Source organism: Triturus cristatus, chromosome 11, assembly GCF_964204655.1.
Source record: "Triturus cristatus chromosome 11, aTriCri1.1, whole genome shotgun sequence".
In the NCBI taxonomy this organism is placed as follows: domain Eukaryota; kingdom Metazoa; phylum Chordata; class Amphibia; order Caudata; family Salamandridae; genus Triturus; species Triturus cristatus.
The window spans coordinates 410,860,721-410,886,467 of record NC_140594.1 but is presented as its reverse complement, the minus strand read 5'-3'; the positions used below and the strand labels follow the sequence as shown (position 1 = coordinate 410,886,467).

General features: G+C 48.0%; 1 protein-coding gene across 6 annotated transcripts in view; it reads left to right on the top strand.

Annotated features, from left to right (window-relative positions):
• The window catches only part of OGDH (oxoglutarate dehydrogenase), a 587,498-nt gene that overhangs the window by 356,812 nt on the left and 204,939 nt on the right, over positions 1–25,747 (top strand). For all 6 annotated transcript variants that reach the window (XM_085636081.1, XM_085636083.1, XM_085636078.1 and 3 more), the window contains one exon: positions 25,420–25,548. In XM_085636081.1, coding sequence (XP_085492207.1) covers positions 25,420–25,548 — 129 coding nt within the window. The remainder of the gene's footprint in view (positions 1–25,419; positions 25,549–25,747) is intronic.

Sequence of the window (25,747 nt, the reverse complement as noted above, 5' to 3'; positions counted from 1 at the left end):
GTATGCGTGTGATGTGATCTGAGATGGTAACTCTGTTTTATCACGGCTACTACGAGCGTGTGCTTTCTTTCTAGAGTTGAAGTGACTAGAAATAGTGACACGTGCAGCGCCGGCCTCTAACAGCACCGATCGGTGCCTCCACAGGTCTGGTTCAAGACCGAGGGACACTCACCGCGCCAGGGCCGTGTCCACTGACGGCACCGCTGGGGAACTGTGTATACCGCAGTCAGTGCCTCGACCCACATGGGTCCCAACTCACAGGCTCACGCATGAAGGCATCCGATATTCAAGAGAAGAGAACGCAATCCTGTTTTCGGTGGATACTGTGCAGGCGCATCTCTGACATTACTGCTCCTCAAGGACTCATTTTGTGCTCACTCACTGTTCAGCAGAACCGGGAACTCGCGCTAAGCTCACTCACGCCTCAGCAAAACTGGGAACTCATTCTACCTTTACTCGTGCTTCAGCCGAACCAGGAAATATTTCTATTTTAATTCATGCTTCATCAGGACTGGAAACTCACTGTATGCTCACTCACCTTCAGCAGGCCCAGTAACTCACTTAGTGGTACTTTTTATTAAGGAGAAATTCACACTTCTGCAGAATCAAGTAGTCCCTCAGCGCTTAGTAACACTTTTTAGTAACTCGCACCCTACCTCTCCCTCTCCAGCCACGGATCTGTAGGTAGGCCCGCTGACTCCAAGTGTGGCCCCTGTCTTTCTATGCTAGCTCCTCTGCCTCTCTCTAGCCTCCATCGGCCTTGCAATGCTGACCCCCTCTGTCTCATACTGTAGTCCCTCGGTCTTCTTCTTTGTTGCATCTGTGAAATCTCTGCCTTGTCCCTCTCTGCATTGCTCCCAGCTTGAATCTTATGGAGTTCGAGCTTTGATTTTGATTTGTAGACTTGAAGTATTTGTAACTTTTCATATTAAATGGCCATGTACGAACATTTTGATCTTGTAAACAAACCCTCGGTCTCCCTGTGGTTCCTTTCTTATAGGTCGCCTACGTTCCTCACCCTGTACCCTCTCTACTCCAAGCACACCTCCGCTCCACCTGAGTCCCCTCACCTGTGCCATACGCCCCCTCACCAGCACATCTAGTCTACTACACCCGTATTCCTGCTCCACCCGAACAACCCCCTCCACCCGTACCTTCCCGCTCCTCAACCTGTGCCCTAGCATCTAGTCCGCCTCTCCTCCAAATTCACCTGTTCCTACTCACCGGCACTCTCCTCTACTCCTGCGCACTCCATCCCTCCAACTGCACAGCACAGCTCTCTACCGGTGCACATCCGTACCCCCTCTCTTTCTACATCACTTACACGTACACACGCTCTCTCCTGTGCTCTCCCTCCGGTCACACCTTCTTCACGTCATTACCTTTCTCCCCGGCGAGGACTCCCCACACACACACACACGTGTACCTCCCTGCCTCTGACACCGCACCCTGTCAGTCTCCACATAGCTAGCTCCCTATCGCTTTACTTTCACTTATCTCACCCTTTGTCCTGCCGTCTGTCCATCCGTCCACCCGACCAACCATACGGATACAGCTATCCATCCATCCCCAGTCCATCTGCCTGCCCTTTCGTCTGCCAGTTCTCTCTTCCATCTATACCTTCTGTCCGTCCATTCATGTGCAACTCTCCACCCATCCAATTGTTTGTACATCAATCTGCCTGTCTGCCTTTCTCTCTTTCCATTGATTCATCCACCTGTCCGTCCCTCCTACCATCCATCCATCTTCATTTTGATCTGGCTAATCATGACTTTCATTTGGACGGTGTATTCGAGGCTCGCGTTTGTGTCTGTAAAATATGATTGTTGACTTTTACTCAAGGTGTATTCACATTTTATAAATACTTATTTAATATAGCATAGCAAATAGCCACATGATTCTTATGAATTAAAGTTACTGTTTTCAGCAATCCATCAAAGGGTGTGCACATCACCCTTCTATGAAACATGTTTAAAAAATTGACTTTCCACATTGAAAGCAAATCTTGCTGCAGTGTTTGCTCAAGCTTACGTCCTAATATTTCATAGGGCCTACTGGACATTACATTGTGCATGGGTTAGAATTTCACAGACCTGCATGCGTGCATTGGCATGAGGGAAGAGGAAACATTATATGCAAGTTGTAAAATGTCCATACATTTGTGGCTCCGCATCAAATATATATGGTGATGTGGCACTGCAGCTCTAGGGAATAAGAAATTAGCTGATAGGATCGCTGTATTAAGATATAGGCTCGTTTGTTTAATAACTTCTTGAGTGACCAGCCTCCTTAGTTTCACGATGGCTACTGATTACCAGACATTATTCACACCTACTTTTTTATTAGGGCTCGCGCCTGCGTCGCAGTGGGAAGCACTGCTCGCGCAGCGAGAGCCCTTCTGTATAGGGTATTGAAAGCTGACCACGCGCTCGTGCGTGTGATCAGCTTTCGCTGTCAGGCATTGGCTTTCGGGTGTTTTTTGTTTTTCTTACAAAAAAAGGCATGCGATTGGGCAAAGGCGGGCGTATGTCCCGCCTTTGCTACGCTCATTCCCGACAGTGGCTAGCACGCACAGCAGCGCGCGTTCGACTTGCTGTCGCTCTCCCCCCCCCCCCCCTCTGTGGCGCACGTGCGTACCACTAGTTGTTGACAATAGCGATCGTGACGCGATCGCTTTCAGTGCCGCTTGTTTTCTTTACTTTTGGTATAATCGCGGCACCCGCGCTTTATTTTTAATGTTAAAAGTAAAGCGTCGGTGCCGCGATGCTTGTTGTTTTATCCAAGTATTCATTTCATTTACTTTAGTTGTAGAGCTCACGTCAAAAAGACCTTCCAGAGCGCTTTAGGCGAGTGGTAAAGGAAGGAAAACAGGAACACGAGCTCTCATATTCAGCATAAGGCCTTCACGCAGGACGGTTTTATGTTTTCCAAATTATCCGTTCCGATTGAAAAGAGAGACCTGATGTAAAGGGAACCCAAGTACAGTTTACGAGCATCCATTGAAGCATAGCGTGCTCATTTTATTTAGCTGCGAAACTGTCGTTCCCCAGATGCGAATTAAGTGTTCCTTTGTTCTTACTATATAACAAGTAAGTGTGTGAAATTAAAAATAAGTAATTGAACTTCCCAAAAATGATAATGGACTTTGGACAGTGAATACCTGTATAAATCTGTTCGAGGCATGTGGGCTGCTGAATTCATATCTCTGCATAGATCGCCGCCTAGTGTTGGGTCCGGATGATTGCACATTGTTGTCCTGGAAGAGTCTTCGAAGTATCATGAGATAGGTGGCTCCTCCCCTGGACTACAGTGCGCATGGGCATCCTCTCCATCCTCAGATTGTTTTTTTCCGCCATTGGGTTCGGATGTCCTTATCTTAGCTCAAGTTAGGAAAACTTTATTTAAGGCCAACTGCCTTTAGGTATCGACGGTATTGTTTGCATTCGGTATCGATAACTTCTTAGACTTGTTCACAAACTTATTCACCCTTCTCGGACCGAGTTTCGGTCCGAACAGCGATCGACGTTCGAAGATGGAATCTAGGACTCCCTTCAAGAGATGTCCTCTGTCACGCTAAATATCCACACATAGATGTCCATCCGGTGTGCAACAAATGTTTATCACCGGATCATGATGAGTCCAGGTGTATGGCCTGCGCCCGGTTCCGGTCAAAGAAGACCCTTCGGAATAGACGAGCGGCTAGATTGGAGGCCAAACAATCGGCGCCTAACCCGGTTAACATATTCGGCACCGAGGATGAAGAAGTCGAGAGCGTCGAAGAGGTAGACTCGGGCCCTGCTTCGGAGCAAGAATCCCAATATGACGACGATGATGAGGAGATCCTTGAGGACGAAGACGTCGTCGACGAGGTAGGAGACTACGATGAGGCCCTTGGGGCCGAGGAAGATAGCTCAGGTGAGGAGCTAGGCCAATCTGTCGATGCGGAGGCCGTGAGAGATAGTCTTGATAAGGCTCAGGTCGAGGGATCGCCTGCGGGCCTTACCCAAGATCGGTCGGATCGTTCTACAGCCCCGCCTGAAGGCCTGGCTTCGAACATTTCAAAAGAGCCAGAATTATCGAAAAAGACTGGAGTCTATTCTGTGAAATCGAAACCAAAACCTGCACCGGTCAAATCGAAACCGAAAGTGCAACTGGTTCAGGTCGGATCGAAGGCATCGAAACCTTCCAATCTGTCGACACAAAAGAAGGCCATCGGAGCCGAACAAACGAAGAAGGCCCTCGGTCCCGAGAAGACGCAGAGGCCTATGGCACCGAAGGTTGGGGCACCACCGACCAAGGTCAAGGTGGTCAATCCGACTACATCAACACCGAGGAGTGCTGAGACTGCCAAAATTCCGGATCGACAACGCGTCGATCCCAAACTTCGGACCGATGCCCCGAAGACTGGCAAGACACCGGAGACAACGTCGAGGCCTGCCTCCAAAGAGCCTGTCGGATCAAAAGCACCTTCGGCATTCACGTTACAACAGGTGTCGGAGTCCCTGAAGCGCATCAGGGACCGGGTCACACTCGAACCGAAGTCTGGTCCCGAACCAAACAAGGCCGCCAAGACTCACTCGGCGCCGGCACCGATCAAGTTTGGATTGCCACCACCGGGGGCACCTAAGATGTTCGAACTTCGGAAAAGTATCGAACAACCAAGAACCGTGTCCACAGAAAGAACTGATGTCGAAGACTCACAGGACCACTTTATCGACGTCGACACTGGTAGACTGTTGTTCCGCAAGCGGAAAATTGTTACAGAAAAGCCTTTGGACTCGTACAAAATTCCACTCAAAAGGAAAATGGCGTCCGGTTCGACACCAGTGCTTGTAGAACATTACCACACATATGATCAGGACCCACCATAATTTTCTCCCACACACTCTGAGGCGGATGCAGGAGAGGGCAATACTGAGGATACCACTTATCCTGTGGATACTGACCCTGATGACCAACAGCAAGACCAGGATCAGGCATGGGGAGACCCTAATGACCCAGGAGACCCACAAAATGCTCCTGACATCTTTATAATGTAAAACCATCTCCCACTGAAGATACTGCTGCTTTTAACGCCCTCATTGAAAGAGCGGCTGCTAATCACGGAGTGGAACTTCATTCTGACTCTGTGGAGGAGGATTTCTTGGTGGACATGTTCTCCACATCAGAAAGAACGGTCAAGACTCTACCAATGTTAAAAGGGGTTATTAAACATGCTAAGGACTTCTTTAAGGAGACAACCAGAGCACGGGTATTGAACCCGAGAATAGAAAAAAAATACAAACCAGCCCCAGGAGACCCCATGTACATTAAGGGTCAATTGCCGTTGGACTCCATGGTAGTTTCTAATGCTCGCAAGAGAGCTAACTCACAAACTACCGGGGATGCTCCTCCTCCGGACAAGGAGTCCAAAGTGTAAGAAACATCAGAAAAAAGGATAGCAGCACAAGCAGCAAACATCTGGCGCATTGCCAACACTCAGGCACTCCTGGCCAGATACGACAGGTCACACTACGATACCCTAGAAACACTGCTAGAACACCTACCAGATGAATACAAAGATGGAGCGGAGCTCCTCATCAGAGCGGGACAACTCATTACAAATGCGTCCATCAAATGCGCACTAGATGCAGCGGACACTGCAGCAAGGGCAATCAACACTAGTGTGATGTTGCGGAGGCATGCATGGCTGAGAATATCCGGTTTCAAACCTGAAATTCAAAATAATATCTTGAATCAACCAGTCAACCCAGACTTTTTATTTGGCCCCGAGGTTGACACTACCCTAGAAAAGATTAAAAAGGACACAAACTGCGAAATCTATGGGGGCTCTACAGTCGCAGCAGTTTCGGAGTGGCTCCTTTCGTCGCCCCGGGAATAGAGGAGCAGCTAGAGGTCAGGGGTCCCAGCAGCAGTACAATAAAGGAGGTACCCAGAGTACCTATAATAAGAACAATAGGGGTGGATATCGTGGATCCAGCACCAAAGGCAGAGGACAAGGACACAACAACACCAGGTCCTCCGCCAATAACAAACAGTGACGTCTTGTCACTGCCCCCCGACCACATAACACCGGTCGGGGGGAGACTCCAACAGTTCCTGCCAGTCTGGAGATCCATCACCACAGACAGGTTGGTCAGAGAAATTGTCCAGTACGGTTATTGTCTGGAATTAACATCCAATCCACCCAACATACCGCCAAGACACCGTCCTATGTCCGCAGAGCACTTGGCATTATTGCAGCAGGAAGTACTAAGTATGCTGCAGAAAGGAGCCATAGAAATCGTGCCCGTAGACCAACGAGGGTCAGGGGTGTACTCTCTGTACTTCTTGATCCCAAAAAAGGACGGGTCTCTCAGACCTATACTGGACCTGAGACCTCTCAACCAATACATTCTGTCAGAGCATTTTCATATGCTCACCCTCCAGCAGGTTCTACCGTTACTCAGTCAGGGAGACTTCCTAGCAACACTGGATTTGAAGGATGCGTATTTCCACATACCCATACACCCATCACACAAAAAATATCTCCGGTTCACTCCTCAGGATCAGCATTATCAGTTCAAAGTACTCCCTTTCGGAGTAACGACGGAGCCCAGAGTCTTTACCAAGTGCCTAGCGACAGTGGCTGCACACTTGAGGAGACAGCACATTCACGTCTTCCCTTACCTGGACGACTGGCTTGTTCAGGCAAAGTCAGCCCAGCAGTGTGCCAGCCACATATCCCACACCATTCACCTTCTTCACAGTCTGGGATTCTCACAAAATTATCCAAAGTCACATCTTCAACCCGCCCACGTACGGCAGTACCTGGGCGCGACCATAGACACTCTGGCAGCCAAAGCTCAGCCAAACTTGGTGAGGATCAACAGCATGCAACTGCTGATAAAGTTCAAACCTCAACACTCCCTTCCAGCGCGAGTGTTCATGCAGTTGATAGGCATGATGGCCTCCTGCATCTTCATAGTCCCGCACGCGAGACTACATATGCGCCCGCTTCAGGAGTGCTTGGCACATCAATGGAATCCGACTCCAGGACAGTTGAAAGACCTAGTGTTGGTGAGCGGTCGGGCATACAACTCTCTGCATTGGTGGAATCCACAAAACCTTTGCAAGGGCCGACCGTTCCAAGAGCCTGTTCCACAAATAATACTGACAGCGGACGCGTCTCTCCAGGGATGGGGAGCTCATGTACTCAATTACACAGTGCAGGGACTATGGACAACACAGCAAAAGAAGATGCACATCAACCTTCTGGAACTGATGGCAATCTTCCTGGCAATGAAGGCATTCAAAGTACACTTGTGCAACCAAGTCGTGTTGATCCGGACGGACAACATGACTGCCATGTACTACATACAGAAGCAGGGAGGAACACACTCTCCACAGTTGTCTCATCTGGCTCAGAGCATGTGGAAGTGGGCCATTCAGAGGAACATGTTCCTCATGGCGGAACACCTCCCGGGCTAGGACAACCAGATGGCGGATCTGCTCAGCAGACACAGCCACCAAATGCACGAGTGGGAGCTACATCCGTCAGTACTCCAACCGTACTTCCAGCAGTGGGGTCATCCCGAGATAGACCTATTCGCCACAAGGGAGAACGCAAAATGCCAAAGCTTTGCCTCCAGGTTCCCCCATCCACAGTCGCAGGGCAATGCGATATGGATGAACTGGTCAGGCAGATTTGCGTACGCTTTTCCCCCAGCGCCATTAATACCGCTAGTGGCACGCAAACTAAGGCGACACTCGATAACACTCATCCTGGTTGCTCCAACGTGGGCACGCCAGCCATGGTACACCACGTTTCTAGAACTTTCCGTGGTACCGCATCAAAGACTGCGGCTAACACCCAAACTTTTAACACAGAACCATGGCGAAATTCAGCACCCAGATCCGCAACAGCTGAACCTGGCGATCTGGCTCCTGAAGTCTTAGAGTTTGGCTACCTGAACCTGCCTCCAGAATGTATGAATATCATCAAAGAGGCCAGGAGACCCACGACCAGAGCTTGCTATGCAGCTAAATGGAAAAGGTTTGTCATTTACTGTAAAAACAATGACATTAATCCGTTGGATGCATCCATTCAGAACATCATCTGTTACCTGTTACACTTATACCGATGCAATCTGGCATACAGCTCCATCCGTATACACCTAACCAATAGCAGCCTATCTTCAGAACAGGCAGCACCTCTCTTTATTCAGAGTGCCTGCCATCAAAGCCTTCTTAGAGGGACTCAAAAGAGTGATTCCTCCAACACACCCACCAGCACCGGTGTGGAACCTGAATGTGGTCCTCACCAGATTGATGGGTCCACCTTTTGAACCTCTACATTCATGTGAGATTCAATTCCTCACCTGGAAAGTAGCTTTCTTAGTGGCAATCACTTCGTTGAGAAGAGTTGGTGAACTCCAGGCACTAACCATTCAAGAGCCATTCATACAGGTTCACGCAAACAGGGTTGTACTACGTACCAACCCCAAATTCATGCCTAAAGTGATATCACAGTTCCACATGAATCAGACTATTGAACTGCCTGTTTTCTTTCCAAATCCAGAAAATGTCGCAGAGATAATGCTCCATACACTAGATGTAAAGAGGGCCCTCATGTACTATATAGACAGAACAAAGGATTTTAGGAAAACAAAACAACTGTTCATTGCCTTTTCTCCACAACACAAAGGCGACACCATTTCCAAAGCAGGGATAGCCAGATGGATCGTTAAATGTATTCAAATTTGCTATGAAAAAGCTAAACGCACATTAACGATTCCCCCAAGAGCCCACTCAACACGAAAGTTAGGGGCGTCCATGGCTTTCCTTGGTAACATTCCTTTAGAGGAAATATGTAGAGCAGCCACATGGTCCACTATACATACATTTACTAAACACTACTGTGTAGATGTACATTCAAAACAGCAGGCAGCTATAGGGCAGGCTGTTCTCAAGACCCTTTTTCAGACTGCTGCAGCTGACACGGGCAGCCGCCGCTAATGGAGGGACTGCTATATAATCTATGCACAGATATGAATTCAGCAGCCCACATGCCTCAAACCGAATATGCTACTTACCAGTATGCATCTGTTCTTGGCATGTAGGGCTGCTGACATTCATATCGCCCACCCTCCTCCCCGGCGCCTGTAGCGGCTGCAGCACTCAGAATTACTGTATAGCATGGTCATCACTTACTGCATCTACTCCATCACTGCCTCAATGGCGAAAAACAATCTGAGGATGGAGAGGATGCCCATGCGCACTGTAGTCCAGGGGAGGAGCCACCTATCTCGTGATACTTCGAAGACTCTTCCAGGACAACAATGTGCAATCATCCGGACCCAACACTAGGCGGCGATCTATGCACAGATATGAATGTCAGCAGCCCTACATGCCAAGAACAGATGCATACTGGTAAGTAGCATATTCGATATATATACAGAAGGTGGGGGATCCCCGGTTTGAAGACCACTGACCCGGACTGTTGCTAGCCCTCTTTAAGTTCTCGGTCTGTAATAATCCTCTCATCTGCCTCCCTGTCCCGGCATGCTGTATTTCAAGGCCAAGGCATTCTCCACATGGCGATTTCCGCCCACTCCAGTGAAGTTCCATCTGCGGCAGTTACACCGCTCCCCACAAATACCAAAGGCATACGTTTGAAATAGAAAACTTAAGGCTTCTCACAGTGAGCTATTTTGAGGAACTACATAGAAATGATAGTGAAAAGGTGCAGATAATAATGCTAAGAATATCGAAACCACATTGTTGCTTTAATAGAGGTACACAGAAATCAAATTCAGCAGGCAACAGTTGTGCATAATTCACAGTTTTGTGCCTAATGAAATTGAAAAGTTTATCAACTTTACACACCTTTGCCTGTTGGTGCAACATGGTGGAAAAGTACCGCGATCTGAATTTCTCCTAGAAAAGTCTACTTTTAACAGAATTCTTCGCTCACTTCCTGTTGTCAAATTTGGCAAACTTTATGAAGTTTAGAAGGAGTTTCACAAAACGTGCCTAGGCAAAGTCTCCATACTTTTCGCACTCCCTAAAATAGTTTCCACTTCAAATTCAAGATTTTTTAAAGAGACTTGGGCTAATGGAATCAAAGCACTGCAGCTTCAAGTGGTCCATTAGCCCATTAGTTAATATGTGGGTCTTTACGTTTTTATTATCTTAAGTAAGGTCTGTTACTTTAATATCACTGAAAAGTCATTCTGCCAGGTAACAGACAGACTGAAAAGACTTGCCACCAAAGCATATCTTCTTCAAAAGAGGGCAGTTCCCCAGACACTTAGAAAGCCTCAGAAAAAGGCTGGGTACATACCATGCAGAGGTGCAGGCCAAATTACACTGTACGACCAGGCCTATATTATAAACAATAAAAGTGTAAAACCCCACCCCGAACCTACTCAACCTCTATCCACTACCTATCGAGGAAAGAATCGCATTTAAAACTGGCTTCCTAAATTATGCATCCGAATAAATCTACCTGTCTTTCAAACCTGCTCTATCTCAGATACACAAGGAGAGCTAAGAAGCAGGAACCCATGGTGCATGAAAGTGCCAAGGATCAGCACACAACAACCCACCACAGGCATTGGCACTGTCATGCTTTATGGAGCTCTTTGTCTTCCAACCTTAGGACAAAATGTTCTTTCCCGTTCATATAGTGTTTGAAAACCCACATTTCAGAAATGTGTTCTCGCTGATGTCTTTGATTTTACCTTCCTACCTCACCAGTTTTAACTCCATGTGGTGGTTAAAATGTACCTTGCTTTTATTCAAACGTAAAACAACCTAATATTAGTGTTTGTGTTCGAGGGTGCTGTAAAAACGGATAAATATGTAAATAAATACATAAATATAGTATGTAAATACCAGGACATATTCTCTGAGTTCTCTTGTAAATGTACAGATATTTATATAGCGCAAATCACCAACTGGTCTCTAAGCGCTTGCTTAGGGAACCCGTCCTGGTATTCCCCTGTGAGATAACCCAGCAGGGCATCCACAAGGTGAAAGCCAGGCATCCCACCGCGAGGGGCCATTGTGGAGATTAAGCAAGCTATTGCCCAGAGTCGCAGAGTGTGAACCCATGAATCAAGTATGCACTGGAGCGAGAATTATCGAGTCCATGGACAATTTATGGACTCAAGACCCAGCCGAGCCGGGAATTGAACCCTGGTCCCGGGCTGACCTCTGCTTCCAGGTCTGCCTACTCTAACCAGTGAGCCACACTTCTCTCTCTTAATACCGCTAGTACATAATTCTGCATATCGCCCTTCCCTCCCCACAATTATTACAACATTTTGCTACAGTCATTGACAAAGAGTGCAAAGGTGTTGGAGTTTTACAGCACACCAACTAATAAAACTACAGCTAAAATCTAAATACTTGTAAATAGAGCTTTTAGGACAATCTACGAAATGGCGGTATTGTATTAGTTGCCCAACAAAGGTTGAGAGGTGGTTTTACCTTCATTATCCATTGCACCACCTCCTTCATTGCATGGGGATTGAGAATTTCTGCTTTCTCATTTTTCCTCCTCCTCGCCTGTCAGAGGGACCTGCACGGGCATTGCTAAAGGAGGGCAGAGGGTGGCAAGGGTAGTGAATTGGGATGGGACCACCTTGGCCTTGACCAGAAGTCATCACAGGGGAGCACCGTTTGGGCAGTGGCTTTGACACCTGATGTTGCAGTGGGGAGCTTTCTTTGGATTTTTCCCCTTTAACCGTCTGGTAGAACTGTATTCAACACTACACCATGCTGAAAGGTGCACCCACCCAAATCGCCTTGATCTATATGGTGTGGCTTAAGGAATCGGAGTATTATGGTTTAATAACCAAGAGCTAACCTTATTTTACTATGTTGATTCTCTAAGACTAAACCGTGGGCATGAGATTTTCTGGATTGGGAGGGACTGACCTTCCGGTGGTCTAGACCCTCTAGCTGAGGCTAGGCACAAAGATGAGTCGGAGTGGACTTACTTGCTGGTGATCCAGACGCTTAAGCTTGCCCTCGGGGTGCCATTTAGTTTACCAGTTATTGGGTGTGGCCATTATAGATCACAGTGGGTCCCTAAAAGTGGTGTACCGCAAAGCAGTACACTATTTATATATTATATGATTTTAGGTACGCCTCTGTTTGATATATCATGGTGTGGCTCTAGCTGAAACAGTTATTGATTTTTGCACCTGCCCCACAGCGGTGATGTAAAGAATAAGCTGTTTACCGCTTCATGATGACTGCACTGCTATACAGCATGTTATCTTGTTTATGACTGCATTATAAGTTGCTGATATTGATATCAGGTGCTGATTTGTGTTCAAGTAAATGACAGCTATGCTCTTAGTGCATACCAAATGACTTGGTCTCCAAGTGTTCTCTGACTTTCCACCCTCAGGTGTCAGTGGGTGACCAGTGTGTTTTTGCCTTTTCCGAATTCAAGGAGAGGGGTTGAGAGTAGAGGGCCTATTCAAATTTTTACTTCAGTGATTAGTAAAGAGTAGTCCAAAAGAGAGAATTTCCTTATGTCCTATGCTCTGTCTGAACTTTATGGCGAAGGTTCAGTTTATTTCAATTCATGCTAAATAATGAAGAAGAATGTGCATTAGAATATGATCTGTTGGGTGTGGCCAGGAGCCTATCGCTCATTAGTGCAGCAGATGCAGTGGTATAGTGGCGCAGGCAGGGATTACATCATAACAAGCATTTGCAATGCAATAGGTCTTGCATTTATACAAGTTTAAGCTATTGGCATTGTAAATGGCAATGCCTTTTATTTATGTTTTAAAAACCAAATCATTACAATGCCAATAGCTCAAATGTAAGTAAATGGGAGACCCATTGCATAGCAAATGCTTGTTTTTTTTGTAAAACAGCTGGCTGTAATGCCTATTCACTTACTAGTTCTGATCTTGGCTGCATAGATAGTTTTATTTTATATGATTGTGGGTGACTATAATAACTAGCATTGGCATAGCCAATAGGTCTCACCTTTGGGACCTTATAAGTGTTTAACCATGCAACAGTTAATGTTGTTGCCCCAAGGATATTGTGCTGCATAACTAAATACTTATAGGGTCCCAAAAGCGAGACCTATTGGCTATGCCAATGCTTGTTTTGGTTTAGCTACACCACAACACATAGCCTGGCAGGGTGTATGTGTTTGGTGTGGGGTCTTTTAGGGTTGCACAAAACATGCTGCAGCCATAAGGGACCCTCTTTGGTCACAAGGCCCGTGGTACCACTGGCACCTATTAAAAGGGACTTGCATGTGGGCCAGAGGGGTGCCAGTTGTGTGAACAATGATACAGTTTTGAGAAAAAACGCAGGTGCTGGGGCCTGGTTAGCAGGGTCCCACCACACTCAGTCAAGTTAGCATCAGAAATCTGGCAAAAAGTGGGAGGAGGAGGTTACTGCAACCGAAACCCCCTTGCCTACAGGAAGGGAGAAGGTGGGTGTGTAGATGAGAGGATGTTTTTTGTTATGGCCAGAGCTGTGGACTGGGAAACCAGGCTCTAGTTCCGCCGCCTGCTGCCTTTGCCTAAAAACACACAAATGTGACCTTGTGTAACTGGAGCTCAAATATAGCGCAAACGCAACCAGTGTTGAAGCGCTTTACATTATACACAAACAAAGGGGTGCAGGGTGCCATTAAACAAAGGGCAGAGGGGAGGAGATTGGATGGAGCCTGGTGAGAGAGGCTGGTAATCTGAGAGCCTTAGGCAAGTGAAGGGGTCTGTGCTTTTCCAACTAATTAACATAGGCAGGCGACAGAGAAATGTAACACCTTTTGTCCCTTTTTATTCACCTCCTTTTATTGGCTCAGCTCAGTGCAGAGTCCGTAAAAGAAGGATCAGCCTGGATGTTTTTTAAATGGCAATATTTTGCAGGGACTTTTGTAAAAAAAAAAAAAAAATTTTTTTTTTACACAAGTGCCAATTTTGCAATTTTTTTGCTAATCGCAAAATGGCGATGTGAGAAAGTGCCCTCTTTCTGCATGGTTGTCCTCACTGTTTGCTGAATTGGTGATGTGCTTTGACTGAGTGTGCCCTGGGCTCTTGCTAACCAGGTATTCAGGGCCTATGTTCTTTCCCTAAAACTGCATTGAAGCCTAAACCCAATTGGCATCTCTGACCACAGGTCAGCCCCTGATAAATGGTACCACAGGTGCCCGGGGCACTGTGACCAGGGAAGACTTCTAAGGCCTGCGGCACTTTTTGTGCCACCCTTAGAGGCTCTGTACCATTACCCTCACACACTGCCTTTGCAGGCTGCGTGTTCTCTTGGTGCAGAACAAAGTGAAGAGTCGACATGGCACACATCCCTCTGTGCCATGCCTGCAACCCACTGCCTTGGCATAGATCAGTCACCCCTCTAGCTGGTTGCACCGTATCAGTGGTGAGGGTACAGGTGCATGAGCCCTGTACCCCTACAGTGTCTATGTCCATTCTTAGACATTGTAAGTGCAGTGCTGCCATTAAGAGTATATGGTGCTGGGAGTTTGTCATTACAAACTCCACAGCACCATAATGGCTACACTGAAAACTGAAGTTTGGTATCAAACGTCTGAACACATTACACACACACACTGATGCCATTGTGGGATTTAATGAAAAATGCACACTGAGGGCATCTTAGAGATGGCCCCCGAAAAACAACCTACCACTAGTGTCCAGGCTGAGTAGCTGCTTTCATCTGCCACCACCAGACATGTTTCTGGACCCCTGCTGCTCTCGGGGGGCCTGTAACAATGCACATCCCCCAGGATGGGCAGGGTCCAGGAAGGGGAAGCTTCAGAGGCTTGCCGCCTTTGTGAGCTTCCCCAGGCCACTTGCTGCTTTTAGCAACTGGTCCCCACTGGTTCTGACGCCCACTTTGGGCGGGAAAACCGGTGGGAAAACAAAGTGAGGAAGGGAGGTGTGCCCACCTCTGCCAACTCCACCCCCCAGGTGGGGGAGACTAGGTGAAGCACAACTCGGAGTCCCCACCATCTTGAGGTTGGGGGGACCCAACCAACCAGGGACAGACTCCTTCCCCCTCCAACTAGAGGGTGGCACAATAGGGGGTGTCCCCACCCCAGGGAAGGGACCCATTGGTCTCTGCCCTCTACCTACCTGTAACACCCCTAAATCTAGTATTTAGGGGACACCCTGAACCTTGCTTCCTCAGATCCAGAAGCGACCAGAAGAAAAGGACCGAACAGCCGTGCAAAGCTAACAAGAGGACGATGCCTACTGACTTGGCCCCAGCACTACAGGCCTGTCTCCCCTCGAACCTGCTCCTGCGAAATCCCGATGTGTCCTGCAGCCAGCAACCTCAAAAACCCCAGAGGACCTGCCTGGCTTCACTTCCAAAGGCTGCTTCTCCTGTGAACACCGGATTTGTTCAACTGCAACATCTGGCTCTGGCCGGAGACCGCAAATTCGCCCCACTCTGCACCCACCGTCCACGTCCTGAGCGCGAGTGGGCAAACGCCACGAAGAGGTCACCCCAGCGATCCTGAACCAAGATCCGGCGACCCCGGACCTGCCTCCAGCCGACGCCTGCAGCCTAAATCCAGAAAGCTCCCCTAACTGCGACCAAGAGCTGGTAAGAAGGTCCGACCCCAAAAGGCATCCCTACACCAGACGCCCCGCGGCCTTGTGTGTCCAAACCAATGGTGCCTAACCAACCCCTAACTTCCCAACTTACCTCTCGAAGTGGTGGTCGCACCCAGAAGTCCTTTGTCTCCCTGCCTGCAGTGCTTTTGCAAACCGGAGGTTCTCCATTGGAAACCACAGGGCGCTGGAAACCACAGGGCGCCCGACGTCAAAACACACTCTGCACCCAGCTGCCTCAGTGCCGCTGAGGGTGCACCTTTTGTGCTACTTAGTTTCCCCATTTGCCCTGACATAAACCCTAGCTTTGCTCCCACAACCCAGTGGCCTGCTTGCCAGCAGCCACCAACTGGAGGCCCCCTATGCCCCATTGGATAACATTGGGCCTCAACACTCTGCAACCGGCCGCCCTACTGCTGCTGAGGGTGTAATAAGAGTGCATCACTGACCTTGGGGGAACCCCTGAGTCTAACCCTAGAACCTTAACTCCCACAGTCGATAACTTACCTTTGAAACGATAACCTATTTTTCCTCCATAGAATAACATTGACCATTTTCTTCCAAAAAGTTTCTAAGTGTGGAGTTTTGAAATCTAAAAATATTCTTTAAAAATAGCACAAATGCCCAGAACGTATTTACTTGTTTGCAGGAAATATCCCAGTGCTGAATCTAGTTATCCAGCACTGAGTTAGAAAACTAACATAAAAAGTAACTTGCCTGTAATTTACTTAAAAAGCCTATTTATTTCATTTCAATGTACTGTATTTGCTAAGTATTGCAACCTACTGCATCCCCTGTAAATTAAACAAAGTACAATTCCTATTGCATTTTCAAACGGTTATTCATTCAGCAACTTATTACTGTAAAGTATTTAATGCTTACCTGTGCCAGGCTTGCTTGGTTCTAAAAATAAAACCGTTTTAATACAAAAAGAATTGGCCTTGAGTTCAGTTCTTGGGAGTGTGAATTCATTTGCTAACTGTGTATAACACATGCTTAACACTGTCCTCTGATACTGCCTTACTGCTCGACCCCTCTACCACAAATAGAGAGTAAGGTTCTATCTAACTTTAACCTCTGGCTACCTCTGGGGTCACCTGGACTCTATACACACTACACCGAATTCTGGTGTAGTATATCTAGAGCCAGTTTCCTACATAACTTACCGGTAATTTTACTACAAAGCCCATTCAAAGTATATGTACTGCATTTACAAAGCATTGCATTTCCCAGTGACAATACTGTAAGTCAAAACAAAGTGCACATATAATTACAATCCAAACTGTAGTACAACTGTATATTTACTGCAAAGGATTTATCACGTACCTGTGCCAGGCTTGCTTGGCTCTAGGAAATTAAATAACTAAAAGAATATTTTTATACAAAAACAATTTGTCTGAAGTTCAGTCTTTAAGTGTGTGAATTCATGTGCTGCCTGTGTGTACAACAAATGCTTAACACTGTCCTCTGCTAAAGCCTTACTGCTCGACCACACTACCAAAAATAGAGAGATGCTATCTACTTTACCTCTGCCTTTCTTTTGGGTTCCACTGGACTCTGTGCACACGATACCTCACTTTGGTATAGTATATACAGAGCCAGCTTCCTACAGGCGATATTCGGTCTGTCTGTAGTCCCACATACATTACCTGCGTTTCAAGTTAGGCGAAGATAATTTTCAGTTAAGTGAGCTCCCCTTTGGCCTCACCAGTTCCTCTCGCATGTACATCAAAGTGAGCATCGTTGGAGATCAAGAATACCAAACTTCGATGACTGGCTGGTGAAGGCAGGCTTGCCACAGTTTGTCATAGACCACCTCCAGACAATGGTGATCCTTCTGACTTTTTTGGGGTTCACAATCAATGACACAAAATTGCACTTCATTCCTTTGCAGACGCTTCCTTTCATTGAAGCTGTCCTAATTATGGTGCAGTTTAGGGCCTTCCCTCCTTTGCAACAAGTGTTGAACATTCAGTGTATAATCCCGAAGTGCCTCTGTCCTGGATCTCAGTGAGAGCAGCTCTGGAGCTTCCTGGCCGGTTAGTCTCCTCGCCAGTTAGCCTCCTGCATCCTGCTTGCCGACTGCAGCATATGCGTGGTCTGCAGAGGAATCTGACATCCCAGTGATCCCAACACCAAGGCAATCTGTCAGATGCTATCAAGGTTTTGGAGGCGACTGCATGGGATCTGTAGGGGTGGTAACTTGACTACAGTTGGACCAGTGGCAGAACCCTCTCCCTTCAACAACCGGTGCGGACAATGGTGGTCACTGCTGGACCATAGATGTTATTTGGGAGCGGTAGAGATCTCTGGCAAAAACCCAGCTCCATATCAGTCTGTTGGAGTTGCAGGCCATTCATCTGGAGCTGAAGGACTGGTCGACGCAGACACCGCTACCTCTATGTGGTACTGCAACAAACAGGGTGGAATGGGATCCTTGGTCTTGTGCTCAGAGCCTGTGACCTCTGGAGTCACTTGGGTTGTCAGGGCATCTCTCTGGTTGTGAACCACTTGGTATGATTCTTGAGCTGGCGGTGCCTGGTGGATCGCAATTGGATGCTCTATCCTGAGGTGGCACAGGGCATTGCCAGACAGTGGGGGAACTGTTTCAAAATGTTTGCGCTTTACAATTCCAGCTACAATTCTCAGTAGGCAATACATTCTGGCCCAGAGTGGAGCACGCAGGTGTCTCCTACCTTGAGTTCTTAAGATAATCCGGAAGGACAAGGCACAAGTCAACCTAGTGGTTCTGGATTGGTCCGGGAAGTGTGGTACCTTGAACTTCTGGGCCTGAGCATCTGCCCATCCGTTAGGTTGCCAATTCAGGAGGATCTTCTTTCGCAGCAGCAGGGTAGGATTTGGCACTTGAACATGCACAATCTCACCTCCATTTGTCGACATTGTACAGAAGCAGTTGACTGCTTTCGGCCTACTGTGAGAAAGTGGCTCTGTATATACAGTTCCCAAATAGGTACAGTGTGTACAGAGTCCACAGTCCCCAGAGGTTTGGCAGAGGCTAAAGTTAGATATAATCTTACTCTCTAAAGTGGTAGCTTGGTTGAGCAGTAAGGCAGTATCAGAGGACAGTGTAAAGCATTTGTTGTACACACTCAGTCAGCAAATGGTCTCACACACTCAAGAACTGAACTCTAGGTCAATGGTTTGTATAAAGAAATATATGGTTGTTTTATTTTAGAACCAACAATAGGTATCAAAATATACTTTCTCAGAATGAGATGCTTTAGTGAAATACTTTGCAATAGGCAATTGACTTTTGAATGCAATAGTTAGTTTGTTGCAATAGGCTACACAATTTCAAGCACAATAATACATTGAGCTCCATGGGAATTTTAAGTTAAATGCAATTGATTACTTTCAGGATTACTTTTCTAACTCCAGGACTGGATCCTAGATTCAGTCCTGGGACAGTTCTTGGAAACAAGTGAGTAAATACGTTTTAGTTACTATTGTGATTTTTAAGCAATATTTTGGTATTTTAAAAGTTGACAAACTTTTTCTAATCAAATCACCAATTTTATCCTGTGGGAGGAAATTCACTTAGCAGGTAAGTGGGGTTATTGTTACTTTTTCGGATTCAGTGTTGGATTCTGGATCCAGCACTAGTATACCACCTGTAAGCAGTTGATAGAATGCGTTTAGGTATACAGGCGATTTTTAACGAATATTTGTAAGTTTGCAAAATCGGCACAAAAGAAATTTCTCAGAAAAAGTCAATGGTTTCCTATGGAAGAAAATTGAGTTAGCGGTAAGTATGGTTTGCAATTACTTTTCAGGGTCAGTGCTGGGCACCAAGATCCAGCACTGGGATCTCTAATAGCAGGTGAGTATTTCCGTTTTCGTTACTCGGTTGATTTTAGGTGAATATTTTAAAGTTTAGAAACTCCACACTTTGAAGAAATTTCAAGTGAAACCAGTCAATGTTACACTATGGAAGAAAAGTGAATTATCGGCTTTTGGGTAAGTACTCGACTGGCAGAGTTAAGGTTCTGGGCATAGTCTGGGGGGTCTCCCACGGTCAGGTAAGTGCAGTTGTTACACCATCAGCGGCACAGGGGCAGCCGGGTGCAGAGTGAGTTAGGCCCAATGTTATCCTATGGGAGGCAAGGGGGCCTTGGTTGGTGGCTGCTGACTAGCAGGCCACGCAGCTGTGGGAGCTGGGCTCCTGGTCACTTGCTCAGGGCAAATGGGGAAGTAGGTAGGAGTAGAGGTTGCACTGCCAGGGCCGCTCGGGCGGCTGGGTGCAGGGTGCTTTTGAGCCGTCGGGCGCTCATGGATTGCAATGGAAAAACTCAAGGACGAACAAAGGCTGCAAGCTCGGGGATGAAGATTCTTCAGATGTGACCACCACTTCGAGAGGTAAGTTGGGTAGTTGGAGGTTAGGTAGGTACCCAGGAGTTGGGCACAGGGGGCCGCAGGGCACGGGGGTGCCTTTTGGTGTCAGGAATTCTTACTTTGTTGATCGCGGTTGGGGGGGGGGGGGTCACTGGTTCTGAGGCTGCAGGCGTCGTCAGGAGCGTCGAGGTGGGTCCTTGGGTGCCGGATTCGGGGTCACAGTTGCCGGGGGGGATGTCCTTGTGGTCTTTGTCCACTCCAGCACAGGCCAGGCTTGGCGGGTGCAGGGTTTGCGTTTCCTGGCTGATGCCAGGGGTCAGTTACTTGCTTTGAGCAGTGCCACTGCTCGTGGGAGTCCCAGATGCTCAGAGTCACAAGGTAGCCAGGTCCTCCGGGGTTTGTGAGGTTGCTGACCACTAGAGACGCCGGGGTTTAGCAGGAACAGGTTCGAGGGTCGACAGGCCGGTAGGGCTGGGGCCAAAGCAGTTGGTGTCTTCCTCTTGTTAGCAGCTGCACGGCAGGTCTTCTTGTTACTTGATCTTGTTTCATTTTCTGGATCTGAGGAAGGAAGGTTCAGGGTGCCCCTAAATACTAAATTTAGGGGTGTTACAGGTAGGTAAATGGCAGGGCTTCCCATCTTAAAGGTGGCAAGAGCCCGGGTATGTGCTTCACCTCGCCTCTCCTACCTGAGGGGTGGGGTTGGCAGAGGCTGGCACACCCCCTTTCCTTCCTTGAGGTTTCCGGCCAGTCTTCCCGCCAGAGTGGGGGTCAGAACCGGTAGGGGCCAGTTGCTGAGTACAGCAAGTGGCCTGGAGAAGCTCACAAAGGCGGCATGCCTTTGAAGCTTCCCCCTGCCCATCCTGGGGGAGGAGACCTAGCACCTCGCCCAGGATGTGCATTGTTGCAGGCCCAGGAGAGCGGATGGCTCTCTGCCCAGGGGTCCAGCAACATGTCTGCTGTGTGGCAGCCTAGGCAGCCCCTTAGACAGCACGTGGGGGTTGTAGGTTAGGTTCAGGGGGCATCTCGAAGATGCCCTCTGTTGTGCATTGTACATTAAATCCCACACTGGCATCAGTGCGGGTTTAATGTGCTGAGAAGTTTAATACCAAACTTCTGTCTTGCCATCATGGTGCTGTGGAGTTCGTGTTGACGATCTCCCAGCACCATATACTCTTAAATGGCAGCACTGCACTTAGTGCCCAGGAATGTACCTGGGTACGTTAGGGGCACAGGGCTCATGCGCCTGTACCCACACCACTGGCATAGGGCACCCAGCTAGAGTGGTGGCTGATCTATGCCAGGGCAGTGTGTGTTGTGGGCATGGCACACAGGGATGTGTGCCATGTCGACTGTTTTGTTCTGCACCCAGACACTCAGCCTGCAAGGGCATTGTGTGTCAGGGTACAGGGCCTCTAAGTAAATGTAATGTAAATGTCAAGGTACTTATAGAGCGCACTGTCACCAGACGGCCACCTTGCGGTGTCGCCTTTGCGGTTTACTGGCGCTGATACTCATACCGCTGTGGAACCCCTCCTGGCTTTCCCTGTGAAGTGTCCACTCCTGGGCACCCCCAGGGTGAAGACAGGCATCCTTAGCGCTGTTGGGGCTGGTGTGGAGGCTAAGCAAGCTATTGCCCAGAGTTGCAGCGTGGGGCCTGTGATTAGAATAGGCACCGAGGCGAGAATAGACCGGTCCGAGGAAATTGAGCCCGAGCCCCGCCGAGGCGGGAATCGAACCCTGGTCCCTGGCCAGAACTCTGCTTCAGGGTCTGCCGCTCTAACCATTGAGCCACACTCCTCCACTAAGGGTGGCACAATAAGTGCTGCAGCCCTTAGGGGCCTTCTCTGGTCACAAGGCCCTGGGTACCTAGTGTACCATTTACCAGGGGCTGACATGCGGCCAGAGATGCCAATTGGGTTTAGGCTTCAACACAGTTTTATCGAAGGAACATAGGCCCTGGGCACCTGATTGGCAGGAGCCCAAGGCACACTCAGTCAAAGTACATCAGCAATTCAGCAAAAACTGCGGGCATACCATTCAAGAAAGATGGCACTTTCTCACAAGGAACAGAACAGCCACGGGACCCAACAAAAGGAAGGAACTCGCTCCAGGAACCGGAGGACTGGGGCGGAGACTCTGGTCCCTTCGCAGGAGGAGGCACAGCTTGAATGGGTGAACTCGATGCAAGTGGTGGCCCTGATCAGCGGCGGGGTGCGGAACCAAGACCTTCCTTAAGACAGCGAAGCTGCAGCAAACACCGGCTCTGATATTGGGTCAAGCGACTCGGAGGCGCAGAGTGAGACACTCTCGAGTGTCACCCCGCAGACGTCGGATGACATCATCTAGTGGTGAGGAACAGCGGACTGAGATGCGGCAGACTGAGATGTGCAGCACTCGAATGTTGTGGGGCGCTTCTGCAGCTACATTCAGTTACAGGGGTGAATGAGGGGAGAATGCTATCGGGAAGACCTCTGAAGTTACAGAGGGGGGATGGTGGCCGCAGAGACTGGGAGAGCGTCGACGAGTGGCCACCCCCTAGGACTGACTGATTGACCTGCAAGCAGTCAATTGTAGACATTTTTAACTAGTTTGGATGTTTTTTTTTTTTATCTGCTTATCCTGGGGAGTGGGAGTTCGGGACATGTTTATTGTTGAATTGGGGGGGGGGGATCCTTAAGTTGCAGAATGCGGAGTACCACGCGGGCTTGAATGGGGGAGGTGCACAGGGGGTGCCACGCGGCCTGGGGGGCGATCGGACCACAGAAATACTTGATAATGGCTGACGATCAGCACTATCAATAGATGACCTGGAACATTAGGGGTATGCATACCATGTCTAAACGCCACAAAGTCCTCTCATACATTCGGAGACGGGGAACCCAGATAGCTCCCCTACAAGAAACGCACCAAACACAAAAGGAGGTACAGGCGTTACACAGACGGTGGAGAGGGCATCCCTTTTACACCACTTATTCGGCCTATGCGCGAGGGGCGCTAATATGGGTTCAAGTGGGAGTCCCGTTCCACCTGCTAAGCTCAGTGGTGGATCCGAAGGGTCGCTATGTAGCCATAAAGGGGCAACTGGAAGGTCGAGAGAAACATGATTAGTGTCTACGCCCCAAACGTAGAACAACCTGCCTTCTTTGTGCCACAGACTAGCACAGTATCTTGCGGGTACTGTTCTAGTGGGGGGCGACTTTAATAGCGTAGACTCCGTGCTTTTGGACAGTTCCACCCCCCACTGCAAACTCCCAGGCGGCACGCGCTTCTCATGCGTTCACTACATGGCGACAGAGCTGGGGATTGCTAGATGCATGGCAAACCCATAACCCACAGGGAAGGGACTACTCCGATCATAACCCAGACAGGGAACAATGTTCAGATGCACCAGATACTGCGACCCTGGCATAAATGGTTCTGCGAGTACGTCGAAACACATCCGAGGACACAATTTCAACTGGGGTGGTGGTGCGCTGCTGGACCAGATACTTGAAGGTGGGCGCTGCAACTCCCTATTCCCCTGACATACCACTGACGATGCTGCGTTATCTTCCACAGAGGGAACACTGGGCAGGGCTAGAAGACTGGGTTGAGGCAGGACTAAGAATGATGGGGGACCTATATCGGAATTCCACGCTCCTCTCCTTTGAAGACCTGCAAGCTGCGTATGACTTACCTGGGGGTCACTTTCTGAAACATAGGGCCCTAACGTGCAGGGTTAGGATGCATTAAAAGGGTGGGGGTGCAGAGCCGCGAGCGCTGGCGGTGTTGTGCCTCTATAAGGCAATACAGAAGGATATGCAACAGCCGTTAGAGCGCTTGCAGCTCCAATGGGAGGAAGACCTAGGTAAACAGATACCAGAGGGAGAGTAGGACCAAATCCTAGAACGTGCCCCGAAAGCGCCCAGGAATGCACTATTTAAATTAACTATGTGCTGCATAGAGCGTCTTTAACGCCGGCCCGCATTAGGGAACATTTTGGTGTGGAATCAGCGGCCTGCCCGAGATGCGGGGAGAGAGAGGCGCACATACTCCATATGTTCTGGGACTGCCCAATATCGCAGGTCTTTTGGGTGGAAATACAGCAGGTAATCGGCGACTTGGTTGACAAGGAGCTTCCACAGACCCCAGAACTCTTCCTCTTGGAGTGGTTTCCTCATACAGCCAAAAAAAAGGTGATGGGAAATTTTCAGGATCTTGCCTATGTCCTAGCCAAGAGGGAGATAGCCAGGAACTGGAAGGCCCCAAGAGGACCACAGATCCCCCCCTGGAAGAGGGAGCTCGAAAGATGGGTGGGAGCAGAAGGCAGGTTACTACTCCGAGAGGCCAGCCGGGGACTAGGCAAGATGGAAAGGGCCAGAGCCTGGGAAAGCCTAGTATGTGAGCTGGTAGCAACTGGACAGGAGGATATTAGCGGGGCGGGCAGTCCTAGGATGGCAGAAGTGGACCCAGACAATGAACAGGAGGGACAACAGGCTTAAAGCAGCCAGAAGCTCTGGCACTGCACCACACAACCTCTGAGATCCGATGCACCTGATAGCAATCAGACACCACAGCCTGTCTATTAGAATGCAACTCAAGAGGGGAGGGGGGGACAATTTTGTTTTTGCGGGACTGGTGGTGAACACATACTAGACAATATTAGCAGAACATTATATACTTCTGTTAAGAGAATTAGTCAATTAGATCAATGTACAGAGAACTAGTCAATTAGATCAATGTACGTGTTAGCACTGTTTAAGTGCCAATAAAATAGGATTTAAAAAAAAAAGTTATTTGCAGGTAACTATAGGAAAATGTTTTTTTGGGAAACGATTAAGATAAGCCACCTTCTCAGCAAATAAGATATCAGCTTGCTAACTGATCAAATAAAGTATCTTTTTTTTTTTTTTTTATTGTATGCTCCACCACTCCTTTTGTGTTAATGACTGGGAACGCTCAAAATACAATAAAAAAAACAATTTTTTTTAGTGTTAAATTGGAATGCGTTCGGTACTTTACTCCTAACATAAATACAAAAAACTTTAAATCCTTTTTTGTGTTCATATTCTACCCAAGCTAATCATTTGCCAAAGTTGGCATCCAAATAATAGAATATTCCCTGACACACAAATTGTATGCTGTTTTTGATTGAAATCTAACATATGAGCAAACTGTAATGGTGTCGTCGAGCAGCAGAGAAATATACTCTAAAGAATGTTGTTGCATACATAATACTGCATAAATCCCAAGCAAGCACAGTGACTTGTTTTGGATTTTCAGAATAGGTCAAAATATGGAATTGCCAGTCTGAAAAAGTTGATCTGCCACCTTATGAACTTTGAAACGGAAACTGCCCTCCCCCTTTTAGGAGCCTTATAATTTTCATTAATAGAACAAGTTCTTACTCTTAGATCCCCAGGCTCTGCTGGATATTTTCATTGCATGTGGTTGTTGTTTCACATGTTTTGTTCTTCTCCATTAGGTTTCTTCACACTAGATGGACAGCCAAGGAGCATGACTTGCCCATCCACTGGCCTACCTGAAGAGGATCTTACCCATATAGGAAACGTGGGCAGCTCTGTGCCTGTGGAAGACTTCACCATCCACGGAGGTATACAGTTTAGTGGACATTTGTTTGACTTTGTTAGAAATACAGTTCTAGACATTCTTATCTCCTATGCTCTATTTCTACAGTCTTAACGGTTTTCTAGCCTCTATCAGTAGAATGTCTACATTAAACTATGACCCAACCATAATATATGTTGCCTTTGTATTGTTTAATGTTTTGAGCCCCTTTTCTGTTTTTTGCA